General features: G+C 39.8%; 1 protein-coding gene across 1 annotated transcript; it reads left to right on the top strand.

Annotated features, from left to right (window-relative positions):
* Positions 1 to 978: 978 nt before the first annotated feature.
* klhl26 (kelch-like family member 26) lies at positions 979 to 15,844 on the top strand. Its single transcript, XM_080724339.1, has 8 exons — positions 979 to 1,139; positions 4,691 to 4,876; positions 9,716 to 9,851; positions 10,318 to 10,572; positions 12,131 to 12,322; positions 12,882 to 13,232; positions 13,950 to 14,112; positions 14,992 to 15,844. The coding sequence occupies exons 1-8, from the start codon at positions 1,090 to 1,092 to the stop codon at positions 15,474 to 15,476; spliced, it is 1,818 nt and encodes a 605-aa protein (XP_080580465.1). The 5' UTR covers positions 979 to 1,089; the 3' UTR covers positions 15,477 to 15,844.
* The last annotated feature ends 6,723 nt before the right edge of the window (positions 15,845 to 22,567 follow it).

Here is a 22,567-nt window from a genome sequence, read left to right as displayed (position 1 = left end):
CATCACCCAAATTGTGTAAGTTTTATGTTAACATACTCTACCATACATATATATATATATACATATACATATATATATACATATATATATATATACATACATATATACATATATATATATACATATATATATACATATATATATATACATATATATATATACATATACATATATATATATATATATATATATATATATATATATATATATATATATATATATATACATATATATATATATACACATATATATATACATATATATATATATATATATATATATATATATATATATATATATACATATATATATATATACACATATATATATACATATATATATATATATATATATATATATATATATATAGACCTATATAGCCTATTACTAGTTATTTTATAAGTAATAGTATTACTTATAACATAACTAGTTTTGTTTAGTTTGTTTATTGACATTTCAGTATTTTCATTTCAAGTTCATAGACAAATGTTTTTAAAATAGCAATAAACATCAGCAATACTAGACCACAAATTGTCTTATGCAATATTTTTTTCCAGCTATTACTTTGAATGGTGTGACGTCACGTCACATTCTCTTTCTATTTCGTGGCCTGAATCTTTCTCTTCGCAGATGAGTAAGCCTGCCTGGCTACGCGAGGCTAGGCCTGAATGCATTCTAAAACTGGGGGTCCTTTAATTACGACGTTTGAGAAATGAGGACCTCTGCTGTAGATTGAAAATCAAGCCTTTTTGTAGGATTAAATCGGTAAACGTTAACCGCGCCTCACCAGGCTTTCCTGAGAGAAAAGGTAAACGTACTTTGGCGCCGCTTAGTGGCAAGAAGCTTGACATTGCAAGGAAATTAAGCTCAAACGACGTGGACACACAGGGAGGAAGTCATCATCATTTCCAACAACACAGACAGACAGCAGCAGTGTGCACACAGCACGGTCGATGTGGTCATTCTGAAAAGGAAAACCTACTGGCTTGATGCGTTTCGTTATTGACGGATGGGGCGTTTATTATTCCTTTGACCTTCTGTTAATGCACCTAAACATGCTCCATGCACCCTGTCACACTGTGCTAGAAGATGGCCGAGTCGGATGGGGGGGATTTTGCCTCGAATCATCCGCAGAACAGGTGAGGATGTCCCCGTGGCCGTGAAAAGTGTCTTTGGATCGCCGTGGGCCGTGGGGTGCACCGTGCCGTGCCCGTGCGTGGCCCCTTTGGACCCCCTATGTACCTTCCCATCATGGCAGTGGTTTCCCAAACGTTTTAATTTCAAGGATCCCAGGCAATAACTGTGAGGGTGAGCAAATGGAACCAAATGGACCCTTACGGGTCCACTTGGTTCCATTTGAACACCCACACAGTTACAAGTTACTAGATCATTTGGAACCTCCTCAAGGGTTCCTGGAACCCCACCACTGCCATATGGGAAGCCTAGCCGTGCGCCTTAACGCGCACACATTTGCAGACTGGATTCACTGGAGAGAGAGTCCCAGCTATGCTGCTCACCAGGAAACGCCGAGGATGTTTGGCCTATTGACATGCATATTGCATTTTTTATTTATTGTATTATATTAATAAAGTAAATATGGATTATTATCTAGGCTATGCACCACCAAATGGCAAATGCAAACACATGTATAGAATAAAATGTTGCAGCCAGGTGTAGAGCGCGTAGGGCTGGGTGGTGAATTTGCAATGATTATTTAACTTCACTGCAAATGTAGTTTTTTAAAATATTATGTCTGGCGTACAGTTATTTGTCAGCACTGTCAAAGCCCTGTCCCATTGTTAACGGTGGAAGTGGGCTGTCTGTTTTCATTTAGCAGGATCTGATTACAATATATAAACAGTGTCAATAGCTACATGATGTCATTGACATGATTAATTAACAGACTTAAATGTAGTCTACACCACCTGAACACGAAGCCTGAGCCCAGGGACCAATTAGACATTGGCTGTTAATCCAGTAAGATAATATGCTTATGGTGATACACTCTGCAATGACCTGTCAGGGGAACCATGAATGGGGTTGTCGCTCTGACATCACACTCTGGCTTCACTGTGATGTCACTCTATAATAATAATAATAATAATAACTTTATTTATATAGCACTTTTCAAAACATAAGTAACAAAGTGCTGAACAGCAATAAAATATAGCATACAGGAGAGAAACAATAATAATCATAGAAACTAAAACAATTGAAAGCAAGCAATAAAAACACAACACAAAACCATAGAACTGGATCACCTTTTGTCACCATTTGTGTTTTTGGGACCTCCAGGAGGGCCTCCTCAGAGTATGTGAGGGATAATAGGGAGGCACCAAGTTAGTAATATATTGTGGGGCAAGACCCTTTTGGGCCTTAAAAGCTAATAAAAGAATCTTAAAATCAATTCTAAAAACTACGGGAAGCCAGTGAAGGGTTGCTAAGACAGAGGTGATATGGGCACGTTTTTTTTGTGTTTGTCAGGAGTCTGGTAGCTGCATTTTGTACCAGTTGCAGGCGGGAAATGGCTTTGAGGGTTAGGCAGGTGTACTACTAGTAAGACGCCTCAGGGCGGCGACATGCGACCTCGCCCTTGGCTATCTGGCCAGTTACCCAATCTCAACAGTGCCTGTTGAGATTGGCAGAACATGCCCATATACCGGTATGGGCTTTACCAAATATGGGCATTCCCAGATATGCCCTTAATATTGATGACACTGGGACAGGGTTGGACAGTTTTTGTTACTTGGACATCAAATGCACACTAACAGAATCCCTTTTATGCCCATATATGGAGTTCCCTGATGTCATCAATATTGATCCCATATCTAACAGGACTTCATATGGGAATGCTCATATATGAAGGCCACATACCACGCTTCACGGCTGGTTCTACAGACAGGCATCTCCATGTATGGGCATAAAAGGGTATGATGTCAGATAGACATCATAGGACTTTCACATAACGAATAACTGAGTAAGCATGTTTGGGCTCTCACAGCATATCTCCATATACAATACATGGATCTCCATATATGGGTACCAGGGGTCTCCATATATGGGTAACTGGTCCGATATACATCACTGGCCAGATGGCCAAGACATGGCTTGACCTCGCCCTTTAGCATTTCGGTTACCCTTTCGATAGTTTGAAGCCTAGTGCCTACAGCCCTACACTATTTAAAAATGTGTATTTGTTCATACGTCTATGTATGCATTCTATGCAACACATTTAACTTTTCCTCACATACTGTATAGGCTAGTATTTTGATAATCATAAGGCCTGTGTTGAAATGATGATCATGTTATGTCACACACTGGACATGTGGCTGAGCTCAAAACAACTACAGCAAAATACATGACTAGTCCACAGGTTCTCAACCTGTGGGTTCTGGTCCCCCAGGGGGGTCCCTGCATGATTTTGACTGTAACTGCATAAAGTTATCGACAAACTATACTATAAAAACTGGTCTAACATTGGCCGAAATTGTCAAATAATATAAGAACAAGGCATTTAAAAAAAAAAATAGCTGATCTACAATGAGCTTGTAGATCGTCTATTTTCAGTTCACTTCACAACATTTATTTGTAGAACCAAATCAAACTAAATGTAATGCCTCAACTCCTACAATCCCAGGTGCTTGTTGGGGTGGGGGTGATCCCCAGTTCAAATATGATTATTTTGGGGTGTCCCCAGTACAAATATGATTATTTTGGGGCTTCCCCAGTTCTAATATGATTACCGCGGTCTGAAAAGGTTGGGAACCACTGGACCAGCTGGCAGTAGTGGCTCAGGAGGTCAAGTGGCTATTGGGGATCGGTTTGATCACCGGCCTGCCCCCTGGGTTAGTGCCCTTGAGCATGATGCTGAACTAAACCCCTAACTGCTGCCGATGTTTCCTCTGCTGTTGTGTGTGAATGTGATGCACCATTTACTGTTATCTTTAAAGAGATAAATATTTCAACAGTACGTGGTAATGTTTTTGTCAATCATCTGAGAAAAAGGGAAGTGCTCAGTTACTGTGGCTCACACATCCTGTTGTCACTCACTCCGGTGCAGAGTCAGTTGAACGCCCAAAAAGGGAAGTATCTTTCTTGCCTAATTCATGCTTTGTTGTACAACGGCACAGAGCCCAGAAAACAGCAGCAGACCTTTGTGAGCTTGTAGATCTGCTGTTGTTGTTGGTGTGCGACACCTTGGTGAGACACCTTCGCACAACAGCGTAAAAATCTGGATTTATGCTGCGTTCACACCGAAAGATACAAAGATACAAAGCGGCACAGCACATCTCTCGCGTCTTCCCTGTTGATGTGTTGATCAACACGCTCATTTCCTTTAGCATGCTTGTTATATATATGCATAAAATATACAGCCTGGGGTTAAAAAGAACATGAAACTGCATGGCGTAAATAATTTGTTTGAAGAGTTAAGGTGAGTGGAAAGAGTTAAACAACACTTGTTATTTTTTTTTGCTGCAGTTGAAGCCATCTCAACTTGGATTGTAGCTTTGTAGACTTAGTAGCAGCTTCAAACGTTGGACGTCGCTTTGTATCTTCATGTCGCTGGCTTCCACTGAAAATGAATAGTTGCTTGTAGCTTTGTAACGGTCAGTGTGAACACAGCGTTACAGTAAAGAGAAGACGTGAGTTCCTGAAAGTGATGTTGAGAGGTCTTCTCTCTCTCTTCCAGTATGGCTAACAACAAGAACAGCACACTGCGTTGCACGTTCTCAGCACCCAGCCACAGCACCACGCTGCTCCGGGGCCTGGCGGTCCTCCGAGACCAGGGACAACTGCTGGACGTGGTGCTGTCCATCAACGAGGAGCAATTCCACGTCCACAAGGCTGTGCTGGCCTCCTGCAGCGACTACTTCAGGTAAGAGGTCACTGCCATTCACCCTGAGCACTATAGCTATAAACTATAACTATAACTATCCATTCACCCTGAGCACTATAACTATAAAGATAACTATAACTATCCATTCACCCTGAGCACTATAACTATAAACTATAACTATAACTATCCATTCACCCTGAGCACTATAACTATAAACTATAACTATAACTATCCATTCACCCTGAGCACTATAACTATAAAGATAACTATAACTATCCATTCACCCTGAGCACTATAACTATAAACTATAACTATAACTATCCATTCACACTGAGCACTATAACTATAAAGATAACTATAACTATCCATTCACCCTGAGCACTATAACTATAAAGATAACTATAACTATCCATTCACCCTGAGCACTATAACTATAAACTATAACTATAACTATCCATTCACACTGAGCACTATAACTATAAAGATAACTATAACTATCCATTCACCCTGAGCACTATAACTATAAACTATAACTATAACTATCCATTCACACTGAGCACTATAACTATAAAGATAACTATAACTATCCATTCACCCTGAGCACTATAACTATAAACTATAACTATAACTATCCATTCACCCTGAGCACTATAACTATAAACTATAACTATAAGTATCCATTCACACTGAGCACTATAACTATAAACTATAACTATAACTATCCATTCACCCTGAGCACTATAACTATAAAGATAACTATAACTATCCATTCACACTGAGCACTATAACTATAAAGATAACTATAACTATCCATTCACCCTGAGCACTATAACTATAAACGATAACTATAACTATCCATTCACCCTGAGCACTATAACTATAAACTATAACTATAACTATCCATTCACCCTGAGCACTATAGCTATAAACTATAACTATAACTATCCATTCACCCTGAGCACTATAACTATAAAGATAACTATAACTATCCATTCACCCTGAGCACTATAACTATAAAGATAACTATAACTATCCATTCACCCTGAGCACTATAACTATAAAGATAACTATAACTATCCATTCACCCTGAGCACTATAACTATAAAGATAACTATAACTATCCATTCACCCTGAGCACTATAACTATAAAGATAACTATAACTATCCATTCACCCTGAGCACTATAACTATAAACTATAACTATAACTATCCATTCACACTGAGCACTTTAACTATAAAGATAACTATAACTATCCATTCACCCTGAGCACTATAACTATAAAGATAACTATAACTATCCATTCACACTGAGCACTATAACTATAAAGATAACTATAACTATCCATTCACCCTGAGCACTATAACTATAAAGATAACTATAACTATCCATTCACCCTGAGCACTATAACTATAAACTATAACTATAACTATCCATTCACACTGAGCACTATAACTATAAACTATAACTATAACTATCCATTCACCCTGAGCACTTTAACTATAAAGATAACTATAACTATCCATTCACCCTGAGCACTATAACTATAAAGATAACTATAACTATCCATTCACCCTGAGCACTATAACTATAAAGATAACTATAACTATCCATTCACCCTGAGCACTATAACTATAAAGATAACTATAACTATCCATTCACCCTGAGCACTATAACTATAAAGATAACTATAACTATCCATTCACCCTGAGCACTATAACTATAAACTATAACTATAACTATCCATTCACCCTGAGCACTATAGCTATAAACTATAACTATAACTATCCATTCACCCTGAGCACTATAACTATAAACTATAACTATAACTATCCATTCACACTGAGCACTATAACTATAAAGATAACTATAACTATCCATTCACCCTGAGCACTATAACTATAAACTATAACTATAACTATCCATTCACACTGAGCACTATAACTATAAAGATAACTATAACTATCCATTCACCCTGAGCACTATAACTATAAACTATAACTATAACTATCCATTCACACTGAGCACTATAACTATAAAGATAACTATAACTATCCATTCACCCTGAGCACTTTAACTATAAAGATAACTATAACTATCCATTCACCCTGAGCACTATAACTATAAAGATAACTATAACTATCCATTCACCCTGAGCACTATAGCTATAAACTATAACTATAACTATCCATTCACACTGAGCACTATAACTATAAACTATAACTATAACTATCCATTCACACTGAGCACTATAACTATAAACTATAACTATAACTATCCATTCACCCTGAGCACTATAGCTATAAACTATAACTATAACTATCCATTCACCCTGAGCACTATAACTATAAAGATAACTATAACTATCCATTCACCCTGAGCACTATAACTATAAAGATAACTATAACTATCCATTCACCCTGAGCACTATAACTATAAAGATAACTATAACTATCCATTCACCCTGAGCACTATAACTATAAACTATAACTATAACTATCCATTCACACTGAGCACTATAACTATAAAGATAACTATAACTATCCATTCACCCTGAGCACTTTAACTATAAAGATAACTATAACTATCCATTCACCCTGAGCACTATAACTATAAAGATAACTATAACTATCCATTCACCCTGAGCACTATAACTATAAAGATAACTATAACTATCCATTCACCCTGAGCACTATAACTATAAACTATAACTATAACTATCCATTCACCCTGAGCACTATAACTATAAAGATAACTATAACTATCCATTCACCCTGAGCACTATAACTATAAACTATAACTATAACTATCCATTCACACTGAGCACTTTAACTATAAAGATAACTATAACTATCCATTCACACTGAGCACTATAACTATAAAGATAACTATAACTATCCATTCACCCTGAGCACTATAACTATAAACTATAACTATAACTATCCATTCACACTGAGCACTATAACTATAAAGATAACTATAACTATCCATTCACACTGAGCACTATAACTATAAACTATAACTATAACTATCCATTCACACTGAGCACTATAACTATAAAGATAACTATAACTATCCATTCACCCTGAGCACTATAACTATAAACTATAACTATAACTATCCATTCACACTGAGCACTATAACTATAAAGATAACTATAACTATCCATTCACCCTGAGCACTATAACTATAAACTATAACTATAACTATCCATTCACACTGAGCACTATAACTATAAAGATAACTATAACTATCCATTCACCCTGAGCACTATAACTATAAACTATAACTATAACTATCCATTCACACTGAGCACTTTAACTATAAAGATAACTATAACTATCCATTCACACTGAGCACTATAACTATAAAGATAACTATAACTATCCATTCACCCTGAGCACTATAACTATAAACTATAACTATAACTATCCATTCACACTGAGCACTATAACTATAAAGATAACTATAACTATCCATTCACCCTGAGCACTATAACTATAAACTATAACTATAACTATCCATTCACACTGAGCACTTTAACTATAAAGATAACTATAACTATATCCTTCACCATTGCGTTTTCTTTTATAGTCGGTGTGAACTCTGCCATCCACTTGACAATTTCTGAAACAATTTTCTGAAACTAGTTATAGTTGTAGTGCTCAGTGTGAATGACCCTATAGACCATATTCACACCGAGGCCATCTTTGATCACATGACTTCCTGGAGTAGCAGCCTGCATTACAAACCATTGTGAACAATGGAGCGATGGTCCCAAAATATGAGTTCTATTCAACCAATTTCTTTTTACCAAATTGACAAATGGCCAGATGACAACATCAACATCCCCAAAAGGATTAAATAGAAGGGTATATTCACAATATTCATGGTAGTTAGGTTGCAGTGTTACTCTGTACAAAGTCTTGCTACAGTATGCAGACTAGTGCTTGCTCTGCCATCATATATAGTTAATAATACTGTATCGTGATTTTTGCATATTAATCAGAAACAATCTAACAACAAATAGTTAATATGATAGTGGAGCAAGCACTGCACAGATAGCAAGTCTTTGTACACAGTATGGTTGCAAACTAACTACCATGAATATTGTGGATGTACCCTTCTATTTAATCCTTTTGGGGATGTTGATGTTGTCATCTGCCCATTTGTCAATTTGGTAAAAAGAAATTGGTTGAATAGAACTCATATTGTGGGACCATCGCTCCATTGTTCACAATGGTTTGAGGCTGCTACTCCAGGAAGTCATGTGATCCAAGATGGCCGCGGTGTGAATATGGTCTATTGTCGCTGTCGGGTGGAAACCTTGCAAGTCTTTTATGGAAAGGGAAAAACCTCAAATGGATCCAATTTAGTTTATTATATTTTGCTGCAAGCTCTTGTTAATATATGTTTGATTGGTAAAAAAAACGAAACAAAATAAAACAACTTAAATTATATTTTCACTACTTTCGCACGATGCTATAGTACAGCAGTGTACAGCGAAGAACGTTGTCACAACAGCACTATCATCTCCTATACGGGCTGGGGAGGCACCCGTCACAGCATTTTGTGGGGAGAAATGAATTAGCATTAACAACTAAATTTGGAGAAAAATGTAAAAAGAATACAAATATGTTTATTTAGTTTGTTTTAACACGCAATCATTCCTTTCCCCCGTATCCCTCTTTTAGCTGCTGAGTTCTATATTTTTCACAATTATCTTGGGTGTGCCATACTGTATCTAACTCTTGTCATCTCAACCGGATCTATATCAGAACCACTTCCTTATTATTTTTAGATTGTTTGACGTCTCTGTAAAGTGATCTGCTGCACACGTCCTCTTCCCTTCCATCACCATCTCCTCCTCTGTGCTGCAGAGCGATGTTTACCGGAGGCATGAGGGAGTCCAGCCAGGACAGCATCGAGCTGAAGGGCCTGTCAGCCCGAGGACTCAAGCACATCATTGACTTTGCCTACAGTGCGGAGGTCACCCTGGACCTGGACTGCATTCAGGTACAAAAATACCTATATATACCTGCATTCAGGTATATAAAATAGCGAATAGGGCAGATGTAAAACCACATTGCATTATGACGCATTATGTGGTTGTAGATGAGCTGTTTTCACAATTTGGGAATGTTTACTAAATTGATTGTTATCAATATTTTTTATAATTTACGAAATCAATTAGCTTCTGCCATTGCCATAGTACTCGCCTACCCGCAATGACCATACATGAAAGCTACAGTAGATAGCATTCTTAGGTTTTATATAAAGATTTTAACTGATTAGGTGCTTGCATGGTCTACCCACGTTATTTTGCATTCTATGCATTTGATGTATTGATGTTGATGTATTGACTACTACCTTTCTTGTATTGACGTATTACCTTGCTTATTGTAAGTCGCTCTGGATTAAGAGCGTCTGCTAAATGCCTACACTGTAAACTGGATTTAACCGTTTGCACCCATCCGTTCAGGACGTGCTGGGTGCAGCCGTGTTCCTCCAGATGGTGCCGGTGGTGGAGCTCTGCGAGGAGTTCCTGAAGTCGGCCATGAGTGTGGAGACGTGCCTGAACATCGGCCAGATGGCCACCACCTTCAACCTGGCCTCCCTCAAGGAGTCCGTGGACGCCTTCACCTGCCGACACTTCCTGCAGATCGCAGAGGAGGAGGACTTCCTGCACCTCCCCATGGAGCGCCTCGTCTTCTTCCTGAAGAGTAACAAATTAAAGGTAGGACAACAGATAACTTCTGATATTTAAGCATCTGACAGACACACTATTTGTAATGCTCTGGAAGCCTCTCTGCTATAAAAGGTAAACTTACTGTAGAGCAGGGCATTCACCAAATATTCGAATATTCGAATATCAAAGTCACTATTCAACGTTGTTCACTATTCGACGTTGCTCACAACGCCTCGCGTTGCGAGGCGTTGTGATCAGCTATTTTCACAATGTTCGCCTCTTGCTTACTTAATATTTGACAGTTTGGCCAGTCCTGTCGAATATTCGACTATTCGAATACTTTGAGGTTGTATAATTTGAATACTAAAAATCACTATTCGTGAATGCCCTACTGTAGAACCTATATATGTGTATTGATGTGCACGTATTGCCTGGTAAGTGGTAAGCCATCCCTGCAGACCGGTCTGACTGTTCTGCAGGAAACAAAAAGTGGAAGAACCAACCAGCGCTCAGGTTGATAGACGCTGATTGGCTCTGATATGGCTGTTTTTATAACACTAAACTGAATGAGAAATAAACAAATGAGAAAGCACTATGTTCTAGTGGTTTTATTAGTAATATGTGTGCACAATCACATGGATGCTGATATGATGCCAGAACAAACATGAAGGAGAAACACAGACACAGGCTTAAGAAGTGATTTTCGCCCCTCCTGTCGTCAACCACTCGGATCACATGATGTGACATGTATAGCTACTGTTTCAGGTTTAAGGCCAACGCATGTTCATATTGTTATTGCCCCCCTTGGCTCTGGAAGGAGTTGGGGACATAAAAGATGTTAGCTCTCTTTGTATTAAGGTATAATTCTGTTTATTATTATTTCTGTACTGTGTAACAGTGAATGCTGACTGCTGTGTGTTGTTTTCTTTGTGTGCCGTGTGACCAAGGTCGCCTGGTGATTAGGCCAGGGAGTAGGATAAGGAGGATTCCTCCCATTCCTAAACACCCCCTCCCAGAGCCACATGGGGCAGTAACAATGATATCACATGGACATGTTTATGAACATGTATTGGCCTTAATCCTGAAACAGTAGCTATTGATGTCGCATCATGTGGTCAGAGTACCTCGTTACAAAGTCACAAAGAACACATGAACAATGGCAGACTGATTGCAAATACTGGATGTTCATACTTCATATACACAAATAACATTTTAGTTCATGAAAGGTTCAGACAAAGAACTCTTTTAAGATTTTTTTATATAAAGGGTTGCAAAATTCTCTCAAATCAGCTCTTCCACACTTTGTTTTCTGAAAACCCCCCACACAGAGCATTGTGCCAGACCGGTCTGCTGAAGACACGTGATATTGTGAATTTACGTGACCGGTATGGTTTACCAGACTAGTGCACTAATCCTTGTATGTTGTGTACTGTATGTGGTGAGTTTACCTTGTTGTATTTTTTACATCACAAAAATGCGGGGGGCGGGGCAGAATCAGCAGATTTAACTGTTCAAAGCCCCTTTTCCAACATGCACAAAATTTAATTATGGTTTATTATGAGAATGCGAAGTCATCTTAAAATGATCTGTTGCTCTGCCTTTAAAGAACTGCAGCGAGATCGACCTGTTCCACGCCGCCGTCCGCTGGCTTCAGCATGACGAGTCGCGCCGGGAGGAGGCGGACGGCGTGCTCCGACACGTGCGCTTCCCTCTCATGCGCTCGTCGGAGCTGGTGGACAGCGTCCAGACGGTGAGCATCATGGTGGAGGATGAGCGATGCCGGCAGTACCTTCTGGAGGTATGTGGACCTACCCATACTGTGACACTCTCTGCACTGTACTGTACAGTATGTCTAACCTCATGGACGTAACCTGCTGCTTTTTACACCTTGTATGTCTATTGTCTAACAACCTCATGTACTGCTTCTTTTTATGCTATGTGTATGTATGTACCAGGGCTGGGCGATATGAGTTCAAATCAATATCACGATTATTTAAAATCTTTGCCTCGCTTACAACTTTAATTGAAGAAATTATTGAAGAAAAGAAAGAAAAAAAAAGCGGATCTACAAGCTCACAAGGCTGTGTGCTTGTAGATCGGCTATGTTCGATATTTGTGCAAGCCAACATTTTACAACCGGTGTAATACAGGGCTTAAAGAAGCATTAACTTCTTTTTAATGATTAAAATGTATTTATCTGTGCTTTTGATATATTTTCAGATAATTGCACAGACCTTTTTTCCTGTAGTTTTCTTTCCTGAAAACTACAAATGAGCTTGCACAAAAAAAAACTTCTTAATGCATGCAAACGTGTGATAATAAAACAAAACTGATCGTCATTCCTCTGACCCTGGAAGGCCTTCAACTACCAGATCCTGCCGTTCCGCCAGCACGAGATGCGCTCGCCGCGGACGCTCATCCGCTCCGATGCCATGTCCCTCATCACCTTCGGCGGCACGCCGTACACGGACAACGACCGCACAGTGAGCGGCAAGGTCTACTACCTGGCCGACGCCGCCTCGCGGCAGTTCAAGGAGCTGACGGAGATGGAGGCGGGCTGCAGCCACGCCTGCGTGGCCGTGCTGGACAACTTCGTGTACGTGGTGGGCGGGCAGCACCTGCAGTACCGCAGCGGGGAGGGGGCGGTGGACAGCTGCTTCCGCTACGACCCGCACCTCAGCCAGTGGCTGCGCGTCCCGCCCCTGCAGGTACAGTAGGGTACTGCAACCATCCGTTTCTTTTTCAGGGATTATTCTGTCGATTGATGCTCTGTTTTTCCATCAATCACATAGTCGAGAAGGGCATTTTTATTTTCATATTTTTGTTATTTTATATCAACAAAAGGATTAACTCTCTTGTACCACTTAAAGGTACAGTAAGTGATATTTTGTTCATTTTGTGTTATATTTTGGTTGTTGAAAGGTTAATGCACTATATTCTGACAGTAATCATTGCTCTAGACTAGTGTTTTTTCAGGACTCTCCCCATCTCTCCAGCTCTTTGATAAACAAAACCAAAAAAATCAGGTACAGGTCTAGGTGACTATATTTCAGCCAATCGGGAGAGAGTACCCATTTATCAGCTTCATTGTTATAGTGTTCGAGTTCCAATTTTCTCTGCTCATTTCTTTGTGTCATTGCTTCCAATTTATTTAGTTTAATCTGTATCCTGTCTTGAATTCTCGGACCCGATTCCATAAAATCATGTTTTTTGATCCGAAAATTTATTTTCTGTTAATAAAAAGCTGGTGAGACATGGAGACTCCTGTTACTGAACAAACACTCTATAGCAATGCATACTATCAGAATGTAGTGCTATTTAACACTTTTAACCAAAGAAAATCACTTACCCGACCTTTTGAATATCTCTATATTACTTTATAATTGATAAAAGAAAATCGTATTAATTCAATTAACTGTTAACAGGAGGGCCGGATCCAGTTCCAGCTGAATGTCCTGCATGGACAGCTGTACGCCACAGGGGGGCGCAACCGGTCGGGCAGCCTGTCCTCGGTGGAGTGCTACTGCCCCAAGAAGAACCAGTGGGTTAATGTGGAGCCGCTGAAGCGCAGAATATGGGGGCACGCAGGTACCCATTATTTACTGATAATCTTTTTCTATCAATCGACTAATCGGGAAGCAGTTTTTATATCCATTTACGGCAGGGGTTCTCAAACCTTTTTAGGCCGTGACCCCCAAAATAAACCTATTTGAACGGGGGACCCCCACCCTGAAAAGCACATGGAATTGTAGCTATTACATTTAATGTGACTCGGTTCCACTATTGTGAAAATAGCAGATCTACATGCTCACAACGCCTCGCATTAGATCGGCTATTTTCACAATGTTCGCCTCTTGCTTACTTAATATTTGACAGTTTGGCCAGTTTGGTATTGAAAGTCCTTAATTGTCACTTTATAAATGTGCAGATACCCTGTATACACTTATACTGTGTGTTGGTTAGTTTACCATTGAGTGAGAAAAGAATATGACATTATTAAGCTAATCATCTGGGGACCCCACAAAATAATTTGGGGACCCCACTTGGGGTCCCGACCCCAAGTTTGAGAACCACTGATTTACGGTATAAATGTGTGTATACATTTTTTATATATCAATGAATCGATTAACCACTTAACCAACTTATTTTATACTTTGTCGCTCAGCTGCGTCATGCAAAAAAACCTGAGAAAATAGCAGATCTAAAAAGCTTGCAACGCGCCGCTTCACAAGCTATTTTCACTAGCCACTTCGATAAACGCTTTTTAACTTTTTTCACAAGAAGAGTCCTTGGTTAATTTTTTCATAGCTGCTATTTAAAAAAAAAATCCTGTAGCATTTCACCTATTCCCCTATAATGACATGCTCCAAAAATAGGGATCGACCATCGAATGGATTATTTCCTTACATTATGGATTAAATGGATTAGTTCCATTAACCGTTGGCATGTCCCCCCACATTGCACTAGGGACGTCCTGCGGGGACAAGCTCTACGTGTCGGGGGGCTACGGCGTCTCGCTGGACGACAAGAAGAGCCTCCACTGCTACGACCCTGCCGCCGACCAGTGGGACTTCCGCACCCCCATGAACGAGCCCCGGGTGCTGCACGCCATGATCAACGCCCGGGAGCGGATCTACGCCCTGGGGGGCCGCATGGACCACGTGGACCGCTGCTTCGACGTGCTGGCGCTCGAGTACTACGTCCCCGAGAGCGACCAGTGGACCACGGTCAGCCCCATGAGGGCGGGCCAGTCGGAGGCGGGCTGCTGCCTTCTGGACACGAGGATCTACGTGGTGGGAGGCTACAACTGGCACCTGAACAACGTGACGAGCATCGTGCAGGTGTACAACACGGAGACGGACGAGTGGGAGCGGGACCTGCACTTCCCCGAGTCCTTCGCGGGCATCGCGTGCACGCCGATCATACTCCCGCAGACGACCACTCAGCGTTGATCTGCCCCCTCCCACACCCATCGGACCGACGCCATCTCATTGGGAAACGTACACTTGGAGACTGATGTTGTGTCTCACCATAAGTAACATGATCTCATTCTCATTTGGTATTCATTTTATAACTACAACTCAACATTTAATCGTGAGAGCGTATGCTATATCAAAATGGACTATACAGTATATGACCTTGCGATCAAATGTTGAGTGGTCGTGACATTATAATATTGCGTGATTTACATTGGTTGGAACGCGTAATATATGTACTACGAAACTATGTCACTAATGGTGAAGACATACTACAGTATGTGTACTGCGGGCTCGACCTAACAACTGTGATGGTTTGGGTTCCATGTGCTGCTGCAGAGTGTTGAGGCAACACGGTTTTGTTGTGAACATTTCACACGCTGTTGCTGTCGTGTCCTTTTCTTTCCCCCCCCCCCCCCTGTTCATAAGTACATTTGAGGGAATGAAAAGCAGTCGAGCAATTGAACTTTTATTCTATACAGTGTATCGTTTAAATTTCTCCTTCCTATGGCTGAGGTTTGTATGCTGAACGCTACGGCAAGCGTTGTGACGTTTTAATCTTTGTGCAGAGTTCTCCCTACATTCAGCGATTCCCAACCTGTGAGCCTGGGGCGTTCTGGTGGGCCGTGAGGATGTAGCAAGTCGGCCTTCAAATAATTGGCAAAATAGTCTAGTAGGAAAGGGGGGTCTACGCGCATAGGGTGGACCCCCCTTTCCTACTAGACTAAAACACTTCAGTGCGAGAGTGCAGACTAGCCGACACCATCTCGGGACTCCCCGATCACTGCCCTCCATCCCCTTAATGCAGCATCAGCTACAGACACAAGCACCAATAGAGCCAGCCAGGGAAAACACTTAGATTTTAATATAACATTGATATTAAAAATGTATATAAGGAAAAAGTCATAGTATGTTTTTTTGTTTTTTATTGTGATAATAAATAGGAACTAAAAGTGTAATAGGTTCATTCCATTGATCCTAGCTGGAGCCCGGAACACAATCGATTGCTTGATTGTTAAAATAAACATCCTGTAAAAATGCACTCTGCCTGACCACTTAACATGGCAGCCGAGGTCAGAGATGGCTGGGCCGTGAACACTTGAGATTGCAAGTGGACCCTGATCCATAACGGGTTGGAAACCAGTGCTCTACATCAGTAGTCCTCAACCTTTTCAGGCCGTGACCCCCAAAATAATCATATTTTAACTGGGGACCCCCCCACACTGATGAGCACTAAGAGTTGAGGCATTACATTTTGTATAACAAATTGTGAAAATAGCAGATCTACATGCTTGTGAGCATCGGCTGTTTTCACAATTTCTGCCTCTAATATTGGACAATTTGGCCAATGTTTAATTTGTCATTTTAAAGATTTCAAAAATCCCTTAAATTGTCACTTTAGAAATGTGCAGATATTCTCTACACACTTAAACTGTATGTTGGTTTGTTTACTGTTGAGAGACAAAACAATGTTGCATATTAAGTTAATCATCTGGGGACCCCCCAAAATAATTTGGGGACCCCCCCTAGGGGTCCCGACCCACAGGTTGAGAACCACTGCTCTACATAACATGTTTATGACGGCTGAGGTTATAAGTCACCGTGTTCAGATAGTTAATAGTATGCCAGTAGTTTATGATCATGTTGTTGATAGTATGCCAGTAGTTTATGATCATACAGGAAAGCAACTCCCAAGCCGAAAGCTGTGCTGATTCTGCTGAAGACTTAAGACTTTACAATGTTCCCTGTACGAATGGATTGGTTGGAATGTATGTAAGCTCTAAAACCTTTCCATTAGTTCCCATGTAAATGCCCTTGAGGAGAATTTAATATTTGCACACTGAATAACGCCAACCATGGACCAGTTAGAAAGTCACAATGTACAGTTATATTGCAGTTATATTATATATCCATTGGGGGAGGGGATAATACCATAAGTATATCTTTCTATCGTTCTGAAACTTCCAGGAGATTCAGTTAGTATTATTGTTTTATGTGTTGTAATATCTTTTACTGAAGTACCGTCATTTAATTTAGTGTTATAATTTAGATTAGATATGTTATTTTGGAACAAATCCTTTTCTTTTCCCACATTGTTACAGTATAAGTTGAATCAGAATTTTTGCTGAGCAAAGATGTTAATAGACTGCTGGACATCAGGACATGTTGATTGTACTTTATTTTATGGGGCTGTTTCCAGATAAATAGTTTATTTTTTATTCAGCTGCCAATGCTTTTCTGCCATGCATAGTGTAAAGACACATTGGAGCTCTCCTCTTCCTAGTCGAGCATTGTACTTCAGCGCTCTCAGTTTCTTTTTATTATTTATTCATCTTTAGATGAGGAATTAAACTTTTGTGCAATCAATGTCACTTTCCTATGCAGACAGTTGGTGTAGACTGGGGTCAACTCCTTTTCTGATCCAGTCTACAGCGGTTTGGTTTGCATCAAAAATAAAGTGTGGAGCTTGTGGAAAACCTGGTGGCACGAGGTTAAGGTTGGAGAGACGAGAGACATGCGGACAATTATCGAGCAGAGCCGTCTCGCTCTGTGCATAACAGTGTAGTGCTCTACGCACGATAGTCAAAGCCACCGGTTCTTAAATTGGAGAACCCCACAGGTCCTTGAAGGGGTTCCAAGGGGTCCCCAGCAAAATGTGTTAATATAGCAACAAAATCAGTTTAACCATCTTAACCCAATTTTATACTTTGGCTTTGCAAAAATAGCTCATCTATCGGTTGTTTTTCAAGCCTTGAACAAAATTTGGGAAGTGTTTTATTTTTTAACAGATCTCGTATGGGGTCCCTGGCAGCCAAATGCATATCAAATTTGAGGCCCTTGACATGAAAATGTTTGAGAATCAGTGATCAAAGCGATCCTCAAATGCTTTCTGTGCCCCTTGTACGGCACTGATGCAGTTTTATGTCTAAAGATTGTATGGATTTTACCTCTTGGTCAAGACACCACACAGACTCTAGCTTTAGATGTTCTTCATATGATTTTGACTGTTATAAGTTATATCAGCATATTGTGATATATGGTAATGCTGCAGCAGCACAAAACGGAACAGTTGTTTTTTAGCTTGATGAGGTTATTGTTGCACAGTTGGGTTCTTTTTGTAAGCTTTTCATTTTTAAAACACAATCCTCATTCTGCACTAAACTGCTACTTTATCAAAATGACAAAGTATGCTGTTTCAAAAGTACAATTTACAACTCGTTGGTAGCTAGCATGTTATGGGAACAAAAACATCTACAATGTTAAACCTTTCAAAAATAGCAGATCTACCTGTATATGCTCACAACACGAACACACTGTTTCTCGCACGAGGCAATATGTGGTTAAACTTTATTGTGTGCATTTATGTCAGTCTACAGTGTTAGTCTTTAGTCTACTGTCTTGTGTAATGCACATGCTTCTGTTTCTAAACCACCTGTGCATATAAAGTTGCGACCAAGGTTTTGTCAACTGCATGAAACTAATTTTGATTGGAGGTTGGTGATAGGCCTACCAATGGATAGCTATAGGAAAAGTAATCATTTGACAGGGTACAGTAGTTTTTTTCTTTCTTCTTTTTTTATTATTATTGTATATTTTTTTACTTTAGTGGCTGCTCTTCTCGTAGCAGTATTTACAAAAATGTACAATAAGAATGATGACTTGGCTGCTAATAGATTCAGTATTACTTATGGCAGTAGTAGATGCACCATTTGACTCATGGAGTTGTGGGCACTTCACATACAGGTCATAGCAGGGTAAATAAAGACAAGCTGCAACTTAGCATGCTGACGTTGCAGGGCAATCTTCTACCAAAAATATCTGAACAGGGAACACTGCAGATGGAGCTGGTAGCATGAGCCTCTGCAGAAGCCATCTCCTGGACATGGAGGCATTGCGAGAGACTGCTGCAGAGACTTTAGGCCTTTTAGGTGTTCCAGCTATGGCCATCTTGGTGGCTGTAGGAGATGGTGGAGCAGCGAAACAGTTGAGAAGGTTCTATACTTGGCCCCCTCTACAAATCACTTATAGATCTATTTTCCCTGAATGTTCGCCTATAGAGGGTATGCGCATGCATAAAGTGAGTGGCAAAGTGAGTTTAATGTCGTTTAACATCGTTTAATGCAATCATATACAGTAGGACTTTTCTTTTTGGGTGTATGGGCTGTCAAGGCCAGAAAGTAGTTTTTTGCCACTCAGTAGGTGTTCCTGGTTCCTGCATAATTCCTTGGTATGATGATGATGTCACGTGCATACCTTCTATTATCACACACCCAGAATAGAAGGGTTCATTGAGGGACAAATTGAGTCAGTTTGTTTTAGATAAAGAAGAAGCAGTCAGTAGTGTTGTGTTGTCAGTGATTTCAAAGCCATTGATTCTCCAATGGTTTAATTTCAAGGACACCCAATTTGTTATACATTTGGTTCCATTTATATGGTCCATTTGGTTTCATTTACACACTGAGTTACAGAGTGAGGGCCATGTTGGTTCTGTTTGTATATGCCCTGAATTACAGACCTGTATAAGGGTCCATTTAGTAACAATAATTTAGCTGGGGACCTGCTGGAGCCAAGTCAGGGACCCCTGGGGGTTGAAAACCACTGCTCTAACCAAATGTACCCATCATCATTAATTAGATGATTATAGCTGCAGCTGTGTGTATGGTCTTTCCCTGCTGTGATGCCTCTGTGAAAACAGTCCTTTGTCCTTTACATGCAAACATGAGTATGGCTGCACAATCAAACTGATCGATTATACAAAATGATTTATAATTGATTGATTAATAATCAATCCCCTAGGGACCTAGACATAAAATATTCGGTAGTTGCAGCCCTACTGAGTAGCAGCCATTTTGATACTGTCACCGTTTGCCTTGTGTCTTTGTGATGTATGTCTCATTAAGAAGCACATTAATTAATACAACTGAAGTGCATTATAAAGGAGCCCACTGTAATCTAAGGGGAATGTAGACTTCTGTGTAGCTTTATGTGTATCCATTATTAAAGGTGATTAATGTATTAAAGCAACTATTGCTGTAAATGTCTCTACGTGTACAAATGAACACATCCAGTGTGTCACAAAACTGCCATTGAACAATATGTTTTATTATTTCCTTCCAAAGGAGACGTGCATGGTATGGTACCTCTTAGAACACTGTTTAAGTTGTATTTCTTTAGTTCTAAACAGCCACTATACAACACCTGTTGATAGTAATATTTTGATCAAGTTTGATTGGCCCATAGCTCTGTGTTCTATAGCAAATAATAAATGGCTAGGACCCAATTTGTGTGTGTGTGTGTGTGTGTGTGTGTGTGTGTGTGTGTGTGTGTGTGTGTGTGTGTACAGTAACACTCCTCCTCACCTAGCCTATATAAATCTTTTATAAACAACCATCCATGCACACACACTGAGAAAGTAATCTAAAATAAGACAAAAATTCACACTATTACACACATACAGTACAGTGAATCTTTCTCTTTAAAAGGACAGTAGGCTAATAGTCTGATAGATCAGCAGACAGTTTATTCCAGCAGTGGTGGAAAGTAGGCTACATTTACCCAAGTAGGCCTACTGTACTTAAAGGACGACTTCACCACTTTTCAACCTATAATAGGTCCTCACTAATGTTCATGATAAAATAGCAAAAAAAAAATCTACTCGTCTGTCTCATAGGAGGGCTGTGGGCAGTTCAGAAACCCGTCTGCCAGTGACATCATCGATGGGGAATCCAAGCTAATAGAAACGGCAGGCTTTCTATTCCTGAAAGGTTACGATGATGGAAGCCATTGTTCTCGTGATAACAAAATTGGATTTTTTTTTTAAAATCTTCCTAACGATGATGTCACTGACAGACAGGTTTTTGAACTGCCCACAGCTCTCCTAAGAGACAGACCGAGTAGAAATACATTTTGTTATTTTATCTTGAACATTAGGAGGACCTATTATATGAAGATAGGTTGAAAAGTGGTGGAGTACAATTTCAAAGTACTTTTACTTAGACAAAAAAACAGACCAACTGGGTGCTCAAGGGAGATAAAATCGGATTAAAAGTATGTGGTGTTGCTAGGATCAGTGGGAAAATACTGTAGAAAAGGAAGCTGAGATACGAGCACTCGAGAACCAACATGTTTCGACCTTACGGTCTTCATCAGGGCAAGAACTTCAGTTCTTGCCCTGATGAAGACCGTAAAGTCGAAACATGTTGGTTTTATAGAATAAACGTTTTATTGTAATCTCCTCGAGTGCTCGGATCTCAGCTTCCTTTTTCTACTTTTACTTTACTTGAGTATTTCCATTTTTCAGTACTTTATACTTCTACTCCACTACATCTCAGAGGCAAATGCAGATTTGGGTCATTATACTACATACTGTATACATATACATTTAACACAATTAAAGGTTGGTAGACCAAGTAGAGTAGACCAAGCATATCAGCAATTACATTTTGATTCCAATTCTGTTGCAGTACTTTTACATGTAGGCCTAACAGTATTTCTACATTGTGGTATTGCTACTAAGTAAAAAGAAGAATCATGCATGAGTAGCGTACTACTTCAACCGCTGAATGATAGGATCATAGTGACTAATGTCAGAGATGTATTTATGAGCTAAACCATTAAGAGCCTTGTAACCAATGAATAATTGAGCAGTTTGAAATGGATTGAGTGCATTGTATCAGTAGCCATGCAGCAAGGTGATAATGTGTTCATCCTCTCTCATCCCAGTATAAGCATTTTCAAGAGCTGGAGTCTTCAAAGAGTCCTGTTGGGAATTCCAGCAGATGAAATGTGTGATTTTACGCAGACGACTATAGGCCTACGTACGTACAAGTAGGCCTATAGGGTTTATGCGGTTAAATGTATTTGGTTACCATAGAGACAGTCGCTCAGGAGGTAGAGCGGTCACTTGGTTATCAGAAGGTTTCTGGTTTGAGCCCCATGCAGCTCCCCCTGGGTTAGTGTTGCTGTCAAAGTGTCCTTGAGCAAGACTCTCTTAACTGCTCCTAATTAGCAGGTTGGTGCCTTGCACGCATTCCTCTGGTGTGACTGTGAGTGTGAATGTAATAATG

Source organism: Nannobrachium achirus, assembly GCF_963921795.1.
Source record: "Nannobrachium achirus genome assembly, chromosome: 1".
In the NCBI taxonomy this organism is placed as follows: domain Eukaryota; kingdom Metazoa; phylum Chordata; class Actinopteri; order Myctophiformes; family Myctophidae; genus Nannobrachium; species Nannobrachium achirus.
Note: the sequence above shows the minus strand (reverse complement) of the source record. Positions and strands in the feature narration are given on the sequence as shown.